We start from the raw sequence: 19634 nt of genomic DNA on the forward strand, positions 1-19634 counted from the left end.
GATAAACAAAATTTAACCCTTTAAATCATTCATTTCTTTTCCCACATTTCCTACTTGACCCTTACTCATTCATCATTTACACTACAAATGAGGGATAATATTATCCCTCCAAAAATGGTGTGATAATATTATCCCTCCAAAAATGGTGTGATAATATTATCCCTCCTTTGTAGTGTAAATGAGGAATGATGAGTAAGTGTCAAGTAGGAAATGTGGAAAAAGAAATGAAGGATTTAAAGGATTAAATTTTGTTTATCCTTTTTTTCTCATGATAAATTTACAACCAAAGAGAACGCACCCTATATGTATCTCTCAATTATTTATTAAAACTTACACCCTCCTAAATACACAACAATTATTCGGTGGAAGAAAAGTACTAACCCATATAAAATGGTAAATAAACCTAACTTGGGTAGAAGGAAGAATCAATACGGCAATCATGATCGCCATTTGGATCGCCGAGTTTGTCAAGAGTTGAAGAAGGAAATCGGTGATCGCCGTATCGAATGCCAAAGAGCCCCTTGGCGAGCAACTCATCGAGTTGTTCGTTTCCACCCCAATTTTGATTTTGTAAGGGTTTACTTGAATTTGTACTAGGTGCTTACGTACAAAGCCTCATGTAGCCCTTTTATAGTTTACCACTCATATTTTAGGTTTAATTTTTTATTTACTTTCTTAGTTCGTCAAGTTTTTAGGGTTTGGATTAATTTTTGCAAAGATTGAAGTTTCAAATTGTTCATCATGAATTTGCTAACAAGTTGCTTTTATTTATTTATTTTAATTCAATTGCAAAAAAAAAAAAAATTACAAAAGACAAATGATATTCAAGTCAACTTTCTAAATTCAATTAGTAAAATCAATTCAAATATATAATAATATCTATATCTATTTCACTTTTGTCAAGTTAAACTACATTGGTTAACACAAGTTCTTTCTACTAGTTTGCGTAGCTGGGTAACGCATGATCTTATGCATTACAAAGAAAGAGCACTACTGATAATCAAACTTACCGCTTAAAAAAACAAAAATAAAAAAATCTGACGGCGAAGTGCAACTCAGTTAGTAAGATGATTTCCCTCCAACCAATAGATGCATGTGGGAAATGGAAAATCATTGTTGATCCTTTTATATATATATATATAAAATCTGATTTCCTTGTATGAATAATGCATGATCTTGCCAAATGAATAATAAATTACACGAAATGGTTACAAATGATGAGAAAAGGAACATTAAAATGGCAGAGAAATGAGAAGAGATATAATGAGCTGAGTGGCATTTGTGGGAAATATTGGAATTCAAGAAATAGCCCATAATGAAGCCATCAACACAACAACGCCCATTTTTGGTCCCACATTGCTTCCTGAATTGGTGGTCGATCCATCAGTCCTAGGAACCGTCTTAGACCCTGCACCTGCACCTGATATATACAACCTTCATCATTAATTCATCTCTCTCTCTCTCTCTCTCTCATGGAATAGTAGTAATAGCTAAAACATTGGCTTAATTAAATACCTGAGGGAATATCAGTGACTGCCGGTGTTGTTGGAGTCGGAGAATCAGGCGCCTCGTCAGCGGATCCAGAAGGAGCACCAGCATCAGCAGGCGCAGGCGCAGCATTAGCATCTGTTAATTAATATTGGGTTTTATTCATACATACGTAGAAAGCAAATAGTTTGAGCGTAGATATGAAGATGAAGATGAGGAATATTAATCTGACCATCACAGCGGCTGAGTGGAGGCGTCTGCACCTTGCACACTCCGGGCAGAGCAAGCGCGAGGGTCTGATTGACCGTGATGCCCAAGCTGGAGCCCCCGCCTCTGAGCAGCGTGCACAGGCACTGCGGTTGCGACCCCACCACGCTCGACAAGCTCGTGCAGCACGACGCCGACGGGCTCGACGAGTTTCCACTCACGTAGTTCAGGCACGGGCTCAAGCTCATCAGCGCCACCGTGCACCCCGACTGCGCCGCACCTCCCTTCACAAGCGTCGCCACCACCACCACCACCAACATTACCAAACTCATCTTTACTTTACTTGGAATTAGTATACGACGAGATCTCTCTTTCTAGCTAGATTGGTACTGTGTTGAGATTCGCACTTTAAATAAGACCGAAATAGTTATATATTGTTGGCCAACTCTCAGTTTTAAGTGATTCAAATTAACTAAAACAAGAAAGCTTTGAGCTGAGCTGTGCTACCTAACGTTGATTTTAGAGCTTAGCTAGTTAAGAGTTGTTGAGCTCCCTCCAAATTTTGTTTACCGTTTTATTTAAACCTCAATTAACAGATGATGAACCAATTTTCACCCATTTTTTTTTTATAATTAATACCACATTTCAAGATATTGCAATAATATTTTTACCTTTTAAAGTTTTGAAAAATTAATATATGTAAATCTTTCCGGTCACATAATATTGACATGACATAGGTCTCATTTGAGGTGAACATGATATTTATGTAAAGGTTAAATGTGAAAATTTGACCTGCCATATCAATTTTAATTTTGTCAATAAAAATTAAAATTGAGGTGTTAATTTCATAATAAATTAAAATGTGATGACAATAAATTGCAACGTTTTAAAATACGTGTTGAAATTGAGTGAAAATTAATCTATTATAGATGATATATATGGCATTCTGTTTATTGTACATAGTGTTCCTGTGTGAGAGCAACAGCAAGGTTTCTCCCCCATGATTTGGTGTGCTGGGGTATGAAGCTTGGCCTCCATTCACAACGAACTCCGTGATCACGGAAAATCGCCTCCTTTCATTGATTCAGATTTGCTGCGAGCACTTCTTAAATCAATAGATATTGCTCCAGAAATTTTTCATGCAGAGTGTGGTTTCCTTGACTGTTGTTATCTCATACAAATGAGTGGGTATGCATATTTTTCTAAATTCTAGATAGATTGAAATGTCAGTTAAGATCGATAAACATTTTGCACCCTTGGCTCTGTATGTATAGACAAAACAGTCAAATCTGGATCCTTAGTTAATCAGTATTCTTAGTTTTTGACTAGATGAATTCAAGATTCTTATTCTACCACTGTAATTTCATCCCCCTTCTCGATGATGTAGGATGCTCTTAAGATTTTGATAGAGCGAAGGGATTGACATAAACAGAGAGCAAGAGAATTGAAAGAAATAAATGAAATAAATAATGAACAAAGAAAACAGAGAATAACTCTCCTTTTGCGAGGCCTACAACGAGAACGTTGTCCCGAACTCCTCTTGAGGCCTACAGTGGAAGTTGTCCAGAATAATATTGCAACGATAATTTTAACCCTAACTCACTATTAACTCATTTAAAGACCTACAGAAACTTGATACCCAAGAAATATCTTGGAGCCCACACAAAAGCCTGATCCATTACTTTATTTTAACCCTAAATAACTTAAGCCTAAATAACTAATAAATTAAAGAAACAATATACTAATTAACTATAACTAATGATCTGTATTAATTCCTCATGCGAGGCCCTCAAAGAAACACCAAATTGATAGAATAAAGGTGAATAAATAAGATAGAAACTAAATATACAATATATAAATTCCTCATGCGAGGCCCTCAGAGATGCTATTGTTGTCCCTAAATAATGATCCTCAAATAATTATTCCTAAGTCGTAAAGAACTATATAAAGACCTAATGACTTGAGGCTCAATTAAATAACTTAGAGCCCATGAGTCTGACCTAAATAACTTAAACCCTAAATATTGAACTATTAAGAAAATTAAAAGATAATTATGAAACTAACAAAAATTAATAGAATAAAGATAATCATAACTCTGCAGCTGATCTCTATCAGTTGCCCGCCTGTTTCGACAGCCTTGTCAAGGCTGAATTTTTTTTTTTATCCCAAAACCTCTGCCAAAAAAGTCATTTCCATGCATGGGCTTGTATCCCCAACAACAAGCACTCTGCTACTTCCTGGATCATCCTCATCCTGCATAAGCATCACCTTAAGAGTTTTAGGGGGATAACTGTGCAGTGGACCGAACTTCTGGCCACAACATATTGTTCCCAAATGCATATATTTCAAGTCAAATTCATAATAGAGATTTAAGTTAAGCTACATAGCCGACTCAACATCAGGATCCGCAATAGCTATAATTCTCAAATTAAAAGATAATGTTCCCAACATAGTTAGATGCATATATTTCAAGTCAACTTCATAATAGAGATTTAAGTTGAGCTATATAGCCTACTCAACATCAGGATCCACAGCAGCAGGGGAGGAGGTCGGTGGAGCAGCGGCAGTAGGGGTAGAGGCCGGGGGTAGAAAGTTGCATCAATATAATTTACATCAGCCAGCTTGTTTGGTCCAGGGAGTATTGGGTGCTAGACGCGTATATGCTTAACCACGGTAGAACATGCATATGGATAGGGGTTCGCAGAAAATTCAAAGGCCTACGAGGGGTAACAACAACCGCAGGGGAGGGATAAAGCTTGTCGAATATGTTATCCACCATTCGGGCCGCGTAACTCCGGTAGTATCTAATGCCAAATGGCAACATGTGAGCTAACAAAACCATTCAAGTCAGTTCTCCACCTCGTTATAGATATACTATCACTAGGGCTGTCAAACTCTACGGACTACGGGCCGGGCCGGCTCGGCCCAACCCAGCGGGCCAAGGCATATTTTTGGGCAGGTTGGGCCGGCCCCAAATTTCAATGGACCGCGGAAATTAAAGCCCAACCCAGCCCAACACTACACAGGCCACTGAGCAGGTTGGGCCAAAACGGGTCAAAATAGACATAATTTATAACAAATATTCAACTGTATTAAACCTGCTAATAACATATAAATACACCTAAAATAGCAAAAATAATAAGACAAGAGTGACACAAATATTTGAAGTCTCCAAACACTATAAATTATCAAAAGACAATCCATGAACAAATCCACAAGCACAAGTCTCATATAAGTTTTTATCTTAATGAGAAAGTAGTTAAAACAACGATAAAGTCGACAAATAAACCTGTTAAAATTTCAAAATTCACGCATATGATTTGAATAACAAACTAACTATAATACAAAATTGAACCAAATTGAGGTAGTCTTGGGTACAACTGGGTGTACCGTATAACTTGGTTGACCCGCACCCAGATCCGCATCCAAACCGGCTTCCTGACCTAAATCGTGTAAATGATACTATTCGGTTATACAAATGACACTGCATGTAATTGACATTATTCTGTTATACAAATGACACTGCGTATAAATGACATTATAACATTGTAAATGACATTGTGTATATTTCACACTTTTCAGAATATAAATGACACTTCCTGTAATTGACAATATAAGATTATAAATGACACTATAATATTTTAAATGACACTATAAGATTGAAAATGATATTATAACATTTTAAAATGTTGCAGTGTCATTTATATAACTGAATAATATCAATTATAGGCAGTGTCATTTGTATAATCGAATAGTGTCATTTACACGATTTTGATTTAGATACGGATTTGAGTGCGGAACAACTCGGTTGTACTCAACTTTTTGTGAACCAAATTTTCATAAATTTGCGGATCATGAATCTAGCATTTTGCATGTCGAGGCATTATAGATTAATGGTACTTTTCTTTTTTTCAAAAGTGGTAATTGTGGATTAATGGTACGTATTTTCTAAGGTGCGCGACCAATATACAAATATTAATTACCTTAATTTCCAGGCATTATAGATTAATGGTACTTTTCTTTTTTGAAAAGTGGTAATCGTAGATTAATGGTACGTTTTTTTTTAAGGTGGGTGACCAGTATACACTTTTTTTAAAAAACGAAAAGGAAGGTTATATATTATTTCGATCAAGAATATCCAGAAGCCAACTTGGAAAATCAGTAGGGATGGCAATGGGTCGGATTTGGATCGGATCTCATTAATATCAAATCTAGATCTAATTTAATTTATGGGATTAAGGTCCACCCCAGATCGAACGGATCTGAAAATTTGGAATCCAGATCCGCGGGTCCACGGGTCCAAATCCATGGATTTACTGTTTTAAATTAAATTCAAAAAAAAATCACAAAAATCAACAATATCTAGTTTCTATCATAAAAAATATTGCACAAAATATATTCATACAATTCAAAGTCTCAACATAGAAAAATAAGTCACTAAAAATTCAAAATAAACAAATTTCAATGCTCAAGTCAATGATAACAAGTCTTCCAAATTATATTTCCTAAGAAAAAAAGTCTCCATCATCCATGGTACAACTACTGTAGGAGAAACTAAGGTTTCTTTCAAGAGATAGTGTATTGTATTTAATTTGTAATATATTTAATATTATTAATAAAATAAATATAAAAATATATATATTAAATAAAACATATCCACGGGTCGGATCTGGGTTGGATTCAGATCTAAAATTTCAAGATCCAGATCCAGATCCATTTTTAAAAATTGAGATCCAGATCCGGATCCAGATTCGTCGGGTCCAAAAAATTGAGATCCAGACCCTGAAAAATGGATCTGGGCCGGATCCAAGATCCACTATCATCCCTAGAAATCTGACTTCCAGATGGTTACATCATCAGCAGAAATAGCGAAATTCGCAAGGCTATGGATTAATTACCTTATTTTCCAACTAAAAAAGAAAGAAAAAGGAAATCAATTTAGCACATTTAATGGCAATTATTATTAAAATCCTTAATATAAAATCTATATTATATTAAAACATCAGTTTTCAATTAGAAATTGATTTCAAATCAATTTGAAAATTGAATGGCGATTTTGTAGTTAAGACAAAATTGAAGATTTATTTATAAACTCTATTTATTCTTTTCATTTTCTTTTCTTTAACTTCTTATTTTTTTGTTTTATTTATTTCTAAAATTATGAAATTCGATTAATTATAAAATATTCAATATGCCTATCAAATTAAAGATCACGATAAGAGCTTTAATTTGATATAGTTTATGTAAATATAAGATTTAAAATGTAAAAATTATATTAGTTTAAATATTAAAATTTTAAAAATTTCTCTCTCCTCTCTCATCTTTTTTTTACTAAATCTATTCTTTAATTCATTTTTCATTATTTTTTAATTTTGTAAACTTTTTTTTTACGATTGATAATTTAAAATAAAATATTAAAATATTTAAGTCAACTAACTCACATTACTAACAAACGTTTATTTACAGTTCTAGAATCTATATAAAAAGGGTTTTATTTTCTTTTTCTTTATCTTTTTATTTCTTTGTTTGTTCCTTTCAAAATTTTTGAAATTCGTTTAATTATAAAATATTTAATATGCATATTAAATTAAAGATTGTGATAAGAACTTTAATTTGATATATTTTATTTATAATATAAAATTTATATTAATTTAAAAATTAAAATTTTTAAAAATTATCTCTCCTCTCTTTTTTTTTTTGAATAATTTTTTTAATTGTTTAAATTTTTAATTTTTTAACTTATTTTTTTTATTTACATAATATCAATTTTTTTTTCTTATTGTGGATTCTTTTTTTTTTCAATATTCAATAAAATATATTTAATTAGTTAAAGTTATTTTTTTTTTATTATATGTATAAATGTGATATTGAGTTGTTATCAATTTTATATAAATTTAGAAATATAAAAATATTTTCCGTGCATTGCACGGGGTGCAAATGCTAGTTATATGTAATTTGCAACGTTTGTTTTTTAGATATTCTTTAAATATTCACAATCGTTTCATATAGATACACAAATTATATCAATCTATATTTGTATGGTATGTATTTTTTAGTTGGAATTGTTGAATCGTGGCATAACACACATTTAATCCTATAAAGAAATCACAACAATCTTAAAGGTTTACTTTTCATAATTAATAAGATATTTTATCTTCATCAATGAAATATAAAATAAATAATATAAATTCAAATTATAGCCATTTATTTCATCGTCTGCTCTATATATACACTTTTCTATACCCAACAAATCTAAGGCAAATGGCAAACCCAAAATCCTTTATAGCTATTTTTTTCATCATCTGCTCTACGCTTCTCCTTGTATCAGGTAATTTTATTGTTTAATTCAATAATTGATTATTATGGTTGATTAATTCATAGTTATTAGGACATACAAATTTTTAAACTATAACTTTTACTAATAACTATTAATTGAAGTTTACAATTATACTAGCATTTGTACCATGTGCACGAGAAATATATTTATGTATCTATATTTATATAAAATTGATACCAACTCAATTATCATATTTAAAAATATAACAAAATTAATTTTAACTAAATATATTTAAACTGAATATTGAAAAAATAATAAAAAATAAAAATTGATATTATGAAAAGGCAAAAAAAGTTTTAAAAAAACAAAAATAAAAATGAAAATATAAAAGAAATAAAAAATAAATTTATTCAAAACAAGATGAGAGAGGGGAGATAATTTTTTAAAATTTCAATATCTAATCTCATTGATCCACATAATATTTTAATTTGAATGGTAAAATAATAATAATAGTAATAAAATGAAAATGCAGTGAATGGAAAGGATTGCAAGGAAGGGTATCCATGGGTGAAGATAAATTGCGATAGGAGCAAAGTTGATGGGCCGTGCTGGGCCGAGTACCAACGCCGCCATGGCGCAGAAGCAACGGCCGAGTGTATTAACCCATCTCCTGCTTTGCCTAATTATGATGTTTGTTATTGCTTTTGGCCTTGTTAATTCATAATTTATTCATTTCATATTAATAAACCAGCTCATCAACTTGGATCTTGTAATAAATATGATATATAGCTGTGATATTGATTACATTCAAAAAAGTATTATAACTTAATTAATATTTTTTAGGGGTTATGGCCAAAAAATGCACAAATTTTGAAAAAAATTGTAATTTTCACCTGAATTTTCAATTGAGTCAAAAATTACTTGAATTTATATATTAGTTGCAATTTTCACCTCAGTTTGACTTCCAGCAAAAGTAGAGCTTAGTTGGCAGTGGAAATTAAGTCAATTATATTAATTTTTGTCTTCTTAGACTTCCGAACTTCATAATACTCCTTATCATCAGAAGTTAGACCAACATCAGGTGAACTTTCGACTGCCAACTAAGCTTTAATTTTGCCAGAAGAAATGAAAATTACAACTAAAATATAAATTCATCTAATTTTTTGTTTAGTTTAAAATTTAGGTGAAAATAGTATTTAAAAAAAATTGTGTATTTTTTTGGCCATAACTCCTATTCTTTAAGAAACAACTATTTAAAACAACTAAAAAAAGCTAATATAAAACAACTCAAAAGAAAGCAACAACTAATTAATGTAAACAATCCATCCCAGCCTTGTAATTTAATTCTCGACTATTAGGTCACACATAAACTATTTCATGCGTGAAAAAAAAAAAAAAAAAACCATGTAAAATGTGTGACATTTATATATTTCTATTGATCGCTGAAAATGTATTTTGCGGAGATAAATCAGCCCTTTTTACATTTAAATATTTTTAGAACATTTCAACTTGAGGACCAAATGAAAAAATACGAAAGAGATAAACCAAAACTAATCAATTCGGTATTTCTCAAGGAAAAAAATACAAAAATTAAAACTATCGAAATCGGTTGGATGATGTTCGATAAATAAATTAAGATATAGTATTTTAAATATTAAAATTTGCACAAATTTCATGGGCCGAATCCAAATTGGGCCATTAATTTGAATATTGGATAATATTAAACACAACCTCAATTTTCTCTCTATAACCTCGTATTTAAAAACTAATAAAAATAATTATAATTTTACTATTTTATCCTATATTTTCCTAAATTAAAATTTGCATATAATAACTTGTTATTATGACCCCTAAATCTTATGAAAAAAAGTGTAGAAATGTGGAGGCGACCTTCCTCTCTAGACTGCCAGCCCTCCGCCGCCTGTCGAACATCTTCTGAATATTGATCGCAGCAATAATAACACACAAATCGATTCTCTATTCGAGCATAAAACAATGAAGAACACTTTCTTTTACGTGATTCGATCTCGAAAGATCTACTCCACGGGAGGGTCAATCGATGGTTATTTTATTACCATGGAACTGTGTGTTTAATTACAAGGAAGAACAGATTGAAAGCTACTGTAAAACCTAACTTTGAACTACAGTAATCTCACTTTTTTTCCCTCTTCACTACGCACTACTCTCTCACACACAATCTGCATGACTTAGAATGAAATCTCGTCAGTTACCAGCAACTATATACCATAGCTCGATGAATCTAGACCATACACCATCAATGGTTGAGATCGGCTCCTGCATCACATCCATATAACTGTCTCAAACAAACTCCTTATTTGCAACTAAGGACCTCATCTTTCAGCTGAATGGATTTGTAATCACCATCAATGGATTTACTTTCATTTATCGCATCGGTAATTCATCTAGTTCCTTTAATTACACACTAGTTAATTGGTTGAGGAGTGACAGATTCAAATCATGTTTAGACTGTTTCGAATTTTACTGATTTTTTTTGTTACACAAGTGAATGCCATGTTTAACCTCTCTTGAGATATACGATTTCAATTGACTTGCCACACTATAATGACCTCGTACTATTATGGGTGACTTTAGGTATAATTAAGTCAAAATAATGTTGATTCCTTAGAAAAAAGGTGCCAAGAAAAAGAATGAAATGGACGTAGAAATCACCATTTTTTTTCTCTCTTCCATTCCATTGTATCAAGCGTATCCTTAATTGTAATTTCATCTAAAATTCACTAATATTCAATGGTAAAATGATGTGCCTTTTTCGAACAAAATTCAGATATTAGGATTTCTTACCTATAACTAATGTCGTGTTTATGTAGTTTGTTGGGCCATGAATAATTGTCGAATTACCTTAGATGAAGGGATGACCATTTTTGACCTTAATTTTATGAATAAATATGTTGTTTTTTCCATTACATATCGGGCAGTGAGTTAATTAAGTTGACTAAAATAGAGAGGAAAAATTTTTAGTGAAAGGACTCACTACTTTTGACAAATAATTGAGGGGTATAATTGTTTTATGCAATAGACTAACCCCCCTCCCCTTCCCTTTAGAATAGGTTGGCTTTGTTCCTTTAAGTACTTCATTGAAAGAAAAAAGAGATTTTATGGTTTTACTTAATTACTTGCACGAAAATTTAATTTACGTGTTATTATGCAATTAGTTAGGCGAATGAGCTAGTACCTATGTCATTAGATGTTCATACTACTTGGTCAACAATATAGATATACTAGTTCATAGTTCATAGACATGTCAAGAATCGACTGGAAAATTATTAGACACACACTAGTAAAGAAACACTAATTATTAGGTGCGGCCGGTCGCATAGCATGCGGTCGGGTCGTCCGCGCCCAAACTCGCACCCATGACCTCCCCTAACCCGCACCCCTTTGACCCGCGCTCCAAATTATTATATTTATTTATAATAATTGTTACTTTTAATAAACATAAGATATACATTTGTTCGCACAAATGTATACTTATGTTAATATAAGTAGTTAACATCAATATTGTGAAGAAATGTAATGTTTCAAAAACATTACCTTTTTTTTATAATAATTAGTACTTTTTACTATAACAATAATTACTTTTGATTACAACAATAATTACAATAAATATAATATTTTTGAAACATTACCTTTCTCCATTCAATTAGTATTACTTTTTTATTATAACAATGATTACTTTTAACAAACATAAATAATTATATTATTATTTGATCAAATAATTATTATTGTAAGGAAAAGTAATTATTGATATGTATAATGCTTTATATTGAATGAAGGTAAATATTTTATATTAACATAAGTATACATTTGTGCGACCAAATGTATATCTTATGCTTATTAAAAGTAAATACTCCTATTAAGGTTTAGTGTTCAGGTTTTAGGGTTTATGGTTTAGTTTATAGGGTTTAGGGTTTAGAAAATATAATACTTTATATTGAATTAAGGTAAATACTCCCTCCGTCCCTGAAATAAGTTCCTCTTTTTCCATTTTGGGACGTCCCCCAAATAAGTTCCTCTTTTTTTCTTTCTATTTTTGGACAACTACCCCACCACTAATAATACTTTATTTATTCTTACTTTTCACTTTTTCACCACTCCCAATACTAATTATAACACTTTTTCACCTTTTCACCACTCCCAATACTAATTATAATATATTTTTCTCCACTATCAATACACTTTACCATTTTCCTTAAAACCCGTGCCGTCCCCAAAGAGGAACTTATTTTGGGGACGGAGGGAGTACTTATATTTAGACAAGTATACATTTGTGCGAACAAATATAAATCTTATGATTATTAAAAATATCAATTATTATAAACAAATGTAATAATTTGTGGCGCGGGTCAAATGTGCGGGTTTGGGCGCGTGGCGACCCGGCCACACCCCAATACCAACCCATAAAGAAATTGTTCACTACAACCTTTTCAATTTAAAAATAATTATTTTAATTTTTAATTTGGTTCTTCACTACATACAACAAAATTATTTTTTGAAATAATAAAAAATTAAGTATATGAAAATCTGTCAAAATTTCATTATAGCTATATGTAAGATTGAAAAATCAACTAAGAGTCCACGTGATCCATTTGGAAACTAATTACATAAGCTAAAACTATTTATTTGGTTTGAAAAAATATACAATAAAATTGTTGTATGTATATACGCACTTATTTGATAAAAATAAAAATAAAAATAATATTAAAAAAACATAATTATATCTAATCATTTTAAATAATTCTTCAATTGGTGAAGACAAAAAAAATTGAAACTGAAATTATGTTGAAAATACTTATCATATGTATCCTTTGACATAAGTTTTTTAATCCTTGAAAACGAGTATTAAAAAATTGAAATGAGGCTGATATATTCATACCCATCTTAAAAAGTGATTTATTATTTGTTCTAATCCGAAACACGCAAACTAATACACATTACTTATGTTTAGCTATTTGAACTCGTTCAAAAATTTTGTATTTATATCGGTCTCAAACTCTATTAAAAAGATATTTTACATGTTTTCGTCGTAAACTCATATATTAATAGCACTAATTTCTCAAACTTGTTTAAATTTATAAAATACGTATATAATCGAAATAAAATTTAAAACAATAATTGATTATCCATCTCAATAACTCCTCAAAAATCACAAAGCAAAATATAAATAACAAAAAATGTATAAATTTAGAAACATACAATATATGAAAACTTATATATTCATATTGTCCCAAATATTGAAAAATAATTTACTTATTTAATTAGAATCACAATGATAATAGGGGTTGAAGATTAAGTCAAATTTCTTTCGCACAAATTTCATAAAAAAAATTAATTTTATATCTTTATTTATTTTGAAGTCTTATAAAATTAAAAGTTAAATAAGATATTATTAATAAAAATACTGCCTGATTTCAAAAATCTATATATATAACTATTCTTGGCAACAAGTTAAAATTTGATATTGATATATACTATCTTTAAGAGCCAATGAAATTGCATCCCATCAACTTTGGCTCATGATTATATAAGTTGAAGCTTGAAGCCCGACTTTCCATCCAACTATCAATAGAGATCTATATATTAGTTCTAAATACACCAAATTATAATTGAAGAACTCAAGAATTGAAGGATAATTTCTTTTACAACGAAATTATCTCCAACATTAAGGTGTCCCATCAAGGTTCAAAGCATTGTTCATGTAAGCAAGCTCAAATAAAATCCAACGTTCGATTGAAAACAAGGCGAAAGCCCCCACACCAATGTTATAAAGCTCAAAGCTCAAGATAAGCCCAAAGCTCAAATCAAGTCCAATGTTCGATCCATAAACAAGACAAAGCTCAAAGCTTAAGTCAAACCAAACGTTAGATCTGAAACAAGAAGAAAAGCCTCTGCAAAGCTTAAAGTTCAAACAAAGTCCAACGTTCGATCCAAAAACAAGACAAAGCTCAAAGCTTAAGTCAAACCCAACGTTAGATCTGGAAACAAGACGAAAGGCCTCTGCATCAACGTCATAAAATTCGAAGATCAAGTCCAAGAAGTTCAGAGGGTATTTCTCTAACAAATTTCAATGACTACTCAATTTGAATAGAAGAATCAGATGATCAAATAGGGATAGCAACCCGCAAACATAGATTTAATCTACAAATATCGTAGTTGTACGCAATTTTGTGTTTATTTAATTAATAGAAATTTTGTGTTTATAGCATCTCACACAAATGAGAGTCCTGTGTGAGATCATTTCTCATGTTGAAATTTTATGAGACGAGCCATGATTTGGTTTTAAACGCAATCAACATTAAATAAGATTTTATAAAGTAAAAGAAAAGAAAAAATTTACCAAAAACTTGTTAGCTAATTATTTTCACTATGCCGCAAATATACGGTGTAGTTGCAATATAAAAGAAGCAAGATCGTATTCTACAAGGACTAGTAGTTCAATTCTAGTGATTATCCTAATTCATTGCACTAAGGCTATTTAGACTAAACAATAAGGTGATTGGTTTGATTATCTAACTAATTGCTTAACAAGTTAAAAGACAAAGTAAATCAAATAAACAAGGTGGATTAAACAAGTGATGGAGGTGATTTATGAACTAGGCATCAATGGACAAGTAATGGACTTCAATTAGCTCAATATTAATCTCGATGTTTCTAATTATCTAGAGTGATCTCCCAACTAGTTCTAGCCTTCTCCCGGACGACTAAAATGGTAGATTACGGGTCATAGTTGTCGTCCCCGGTCAACTTCTAACCTATAACTCCCAAAAGCACACTGTAGTGGGCAAAATTCGTCAACTTGGCTCAAGTCCAATTAACCTTCCAAGCTGGACCAATGAGCTAAACAACCCGGTCAGTCCAGCCCGACAAACTTCGAACCAACTTGGAACAATAACGAGGCTCACCCATTTACTTAAGAAAACTTGTTCTCTCAGCCTGATAAGTCAAGTTATACTTATCTTGAGATCAACCTGGACCGACGCAGGATGACTATCCCACTTCAAGTCCAACTTGTCTCAATAGTCCGATTGAATAATTCACACTTAGCCCAAACCCATCAAGTTAGTTCGCCAACCTGGCATGACCCTAAAAAGTCAAATTGGCCCAACAGATTGGTCCATCTAGCCCGAAAGCTATAGACCGATTTAAGTCCACAACCAAGCTGGATATATTGCATGCGGCCCAATGGTTATTGACAACCTAGAAAGACAAAGTTACAAGGCCCAGCCGTTAAACCCTAAAACACGTTTCCCACCAAGCTGACACGATCAGACGGGTAAATCTCTGTGATCCCGTCCAAATCGCAACAACCCGAGAGATAAGGGCCTTGACGAGGCCAAACTGTAGAAACCCTAGCGGCTGGATGTCCACTATATAAACATCCCGACTAGGTCATCAAACAGGGACACGAAAAAATCTTACTTGCTATCGACTCCTTGAATTCTCTTGACTCCGTCGCCTAGCCAACTTGGCCTATCTCCGCCTCCCATATTCCATTATCACAACACACTGTCACTGTTTCCACCCTCCGACGTCGCTTACAGCCTGGAATAACCGCACACTCCAGCCTGCCTTTCTCTCTTATTTCAATTTGCTCATCATTCTATTTTGCTATTCCGCTACTGACTTGAGCGTCGGAGGCTCTACGGTCGACACCCCCACCCGGTGCTCAACCTAGGGCTCTTACGTGTTCTTGTGTTGACAAGTTGCTAGTGCCCAATCTATCCGGACGTGCAGACGTCAATTTCAATTGTAGATTTTAGCCTCTACACACACAAAGATCGACAAACTCTCAACCTTCCGGTTTATTGAGTTGATATGTTTCAAGCTTCTAATCTATTATGATTATCCTCTCCCGATTCAAATCACAAATTAGAAATACATAGAAAGTGACCAACAATCCATACAAGATATAAACCTAGGGCTTGAAAAGATAATAGCAATAGAAACAAACAAGATATATATTGAGCATAATATTCAATCCAATACAACATCCATCTAGCCTAATCCCCAAATCAAGGGGAAATTTAGTCTATCACGCTTACAAATAACATCCCTAAATTAAATGGGTACATAAATGAAAGAGAGAGTAAGAGGTGACAAATCCTATTTAATAAGCTTCCTTCAATCTTCTCTCTTCTTCAATGTCCTTCCAATCTTGGTGGTTGAATGTAGTAATAGAGGTTAGGGTTTAGTGTGTGAAGGGTTTTTGGAGTGATGGAGTTGGTGTGTGTAATCAATGTTATGAGAAAAGAGGGGGAAAATGGGGTTTTAGGGCTAAAATTCCCGTTTAGGCCCACAAAGGGCAGAATCTCGCCTTTTCCCCGCGACCACGGCAGGAACCACGGCTGAGAACGCGGCTGGAAGGAGGGAAGGCCGCGGTCATGGGCCGCGGCCGCGGCTCGGACCGCGGGTGCCAGCCAAATACGTTCTGTACTCCGGGTGCAGGGAGCCGCGGTCTTCCCCGTGGTCGCGGGTGGGACCGCGGTCCGTTCTTCTTCAGCCACGGCCTGGGGTCCTGCGCAGCCACGGCTTTGTCGGCTCCTTTCTTCCTCGTTCGAGCTCCGATTCCGGCGCCGTTCGCGCTCACGGATTCCTCTCGAGACGTACTTCGCTCTTATGCCTTCACAATCCTCCAATTGATCATTGATTTTTTTTTTTTTTTCTGAAATCACTCCAAAAGCTACACCAAGCATCAAATCTCAACAAAACTCAAAATTGGGAAGCAAACACATATTAACAATCAATTCCTGGGGAAAAATGACAACAATTCATGCGATATTGAGGTACGAAAACCATGTTTATTAGAACCCTTGAAAGCACAAAAGATACTGATTAATGACCTTGCCTCATCAAAATTTTCGGAGAAAAGCATTTTGAACGCAATCAACAACAACGTAATTACAATAAAGGTATATTTTGTCCCATCCGTACTAATTAAATTTTAATTGTGATTAATATATCTTAAATAGGAATTAATAAATCCTAATTGGATATGAATAAACTTTAAGACAGTGTTCTCCTTAATAGAATAGGGTGGAAAATACATATTTTTACTAATTTTTAAATTTGGATCTTGACCCATCCATCGTGAGAGTATTTCACACAAATTTGTATGTTATTCAAATATTAAAGCGAATACAAATTAAAATCATTGACAACCAAAACATGCTTATACGCGACTGGATGGAAATTGAAAAGAATCTGAATAATTTGATTCCATCCATTAATTCATTTATAGCTTTAAATCTAGGCAAACTCCCCTTGAAGGAAATTAAGCAAGAAAATTAAAAAGGATTGAAAATTCCATATAAATTAATGGTTTGTAGTTGGAAGTTGAATTGTTAAAAATCAAAACTAGTAACTCAAAAAAAAAAAACCCCCCACTTAAAGTTGAGGTTTGAAAACTCCATCTGTTTAATTCTGGCTTCCAAGTGAGTAGTCAAAAGCACTTAAAAGAAGTAGTTGGCGATGCTCTATGAATGCAGCTTTGATATAATTAGACTGCTTACATTTCCCCCTCGCCCAGTCAAAGTATGTATAAATAAACATCAATTTTTTCAATTTATTAATTAAAATTAATGTTCGATTGTATGAAACAAAATGGTTATTGCCATCGAAAATTTCTTTTTTTATTTTTTTTATTTTTTTAGAATACAAGGGTGTTTATATTAAATTACGAGACGCAATATCTGAGAGTCAAGCTGGGAAGCTCGACTTCTAGATCATTACACCAAAAAAAGATGTGCAGTAAAATTTGCCAAACAATGTGCCGTCTGATTAGCTTCTCTACGAACATGACAAAAATCTAAAATAACGTGTTCTTTCACTTTATTTCCGTGTTGACTACTTTGAATCCAATGTTTAACTTTTTCACAATAGCACCCAATGTATGAGAAATTACAAATTAATATATCTACTATCGTTGTTGTTGTTGATAAGTCTATCATTTTAATTTTGTTATGGTTTCAATTTCGACATATCTAATCTTTACTCTAGACCGCAATTGAAATCCCCCCTCGACTTGAACTCCTCAAATTAATTTCCTAAAGCGACATTGATTGGATATTGGAATTTCATTTCAAACAATCACAGAATTCTAAATTTTCAACAGTAAATTAATGTCAAATTGGAAAAAATTAATTCGGAAAGTCAATGAAATTTCGTTGCGATCTCAATTCCGACAACATATGATGAAATTGACATTGCAAGAAATGAATTTCAACTTCTTTTTACTGATATAATTGTTAACAACAATATGATAATATAGATATTAATTTATAATTTTTCATATAGTGTTGAAATTTCATATCCCATTGATTAAGATTTCTCACAGAATTCATTTCCAAAAAGGAAAAAAAGATTTATCACGGAATTAATGTAGTATTAATTAATATAGTGCGCATATAAACTTTTGTATTAAAAATTATGGGAAAATTGCAGCCTATCATAATTAAAAACGAAAAGCTTTAATAAAAAATATGGTAAGTATGATTTATATTTTTCTGCCACCCTACTGCCTCACTAGTCACTACAAACCAACAGAAGAAATGTAATAGGCTGATTAAGTCATGAGTAATAATATGAATTGTCAGAAATTAAAATCATAGGTAAGTAATCTGCACGTGCATGTTGTATTTGCATTTAATCCTCTTTAATGGATGAGTTGAATATTATATATGACTAGTCACTATAAAAAAAAAAGTTGGGATTTCAAATTGAAGACTTTTAATTTGCAATACATTTGCACGCAATGTTCGTTTGTTAGATGCTACTAACTTTGGAAATAAATGAATCAATTTTATTGGATTTGAATCATTGCTCACATGCAGCATTTCGGAACTCATTTTTATAAATGAATTTATTTTTGTTCTATAATTGTAGTGGAAGATGCACTTTAGTTATTTAGTGTTTTGATGTAAACAACCTCCGCATAATTCCATTTAACCAAAAATCTATTTTTTTGCTAACCCGTTATACACCAAATTTGGTCTAACATAGATATTATGTTCTTACTCTTTCATTTATCGAGTACTAACAATCTAATTACTCTTAAATATAATAACAAATGTGAAACACTACCCACAAATGTGGAAAAACTATCCGTACGTAGATGAAATTAAATCCAAAATTATAATTAAATCCAAAATCTCTTACAAATGAGAGTCTTTGGATGCCTCAACTTTGCCCCTTGAGTTAGACCTCATATATAACTATATAATTACTTGTATAAGATTCCCACAACAAAATCCGATAAACAGTTAATATTTTTTTATACATAAGGTTAAACTTCTCATAGGACCACTGCCATTAAACTCGGAATAATTAACGCATAAATTTCTCACAATTTTTTTAGGGTTAATTGCATATAATATCATGAATTTTGTCCGAAATTCATTTTCCCCACGATTTTTAAAATTTTCATTTTTTATCAAATACTCCCTTCGTCCCATTTCCATAGTCCACTTTACTTTTTTCACACATATTAAGAAAATGCAATAAAAAGTGCTTGAAAAATTCAAATAGTACTCAAAAAATACAAAATATATGTAATTATTCAATTTTGCCCTTATTTATTCTATGTTTGACTATATTTAAATAAGGTTACTTTGGTAAAAAAAGAAAT

General features: G+C 32.2%; 1 protein-coding gene across 2 annotated transcripts; it reads right to left on the bottom strand.

Annotated features, from left to right (window-relative positions):
• Positions 1-1103: 1103 nt before the first annotated feature.
• Positions 1104-2138, bottom strand: LOC131016293 (non-specific lipid transfer protein GPI-anchored 5-like). Of its 2 annotated transcripts, none has more exons than XM_057944954.1 (3): positions 1721-2138; positions 1516-1626; positions 1104-1420 (listed from the first exon to the last, which is right to left on the bottom strand). In XM_057944954.1, the coding sequence occupies exons 1-3, from the start codon at positions 2025-2027 to the stop codon at positions 1299-1301; spliced, it is 540 nt and encodes a 179-aa protein (XP_057800937.1). In that variant the 5' UTR covers positions 2028-2138; the 3' UTR covers positions 1104-1298. The 2 variants fall into 2 exon arrangements, with proteins under 2 accessions (XP_057800937.1, XP_057800938.1); XM_057944955.1 differs by having other exon boundaries at positions 1104-1414; positions 1721-2124.
• Positions 2139-19634: the final 17496 nt, after the last annotated feature.

The sequence above is a fragment of the Salvia miltiorrhiza genome, chromosome 3 (genome assembly GCF_028751815.1).
Source record: "Salvia miltiorrhiza cultivar Shanhuang (shh) chromosome 3, IMPLAD_Smil_shh, whole genome shotgun sequence".
NCBI classification, from domain to species: Eukaryota; Viridiplantae; Streptophyta; class Magnoliopsida; order Lamiales; family Lamiaceae; genus Salvia; species Salvia miltiorrhiza.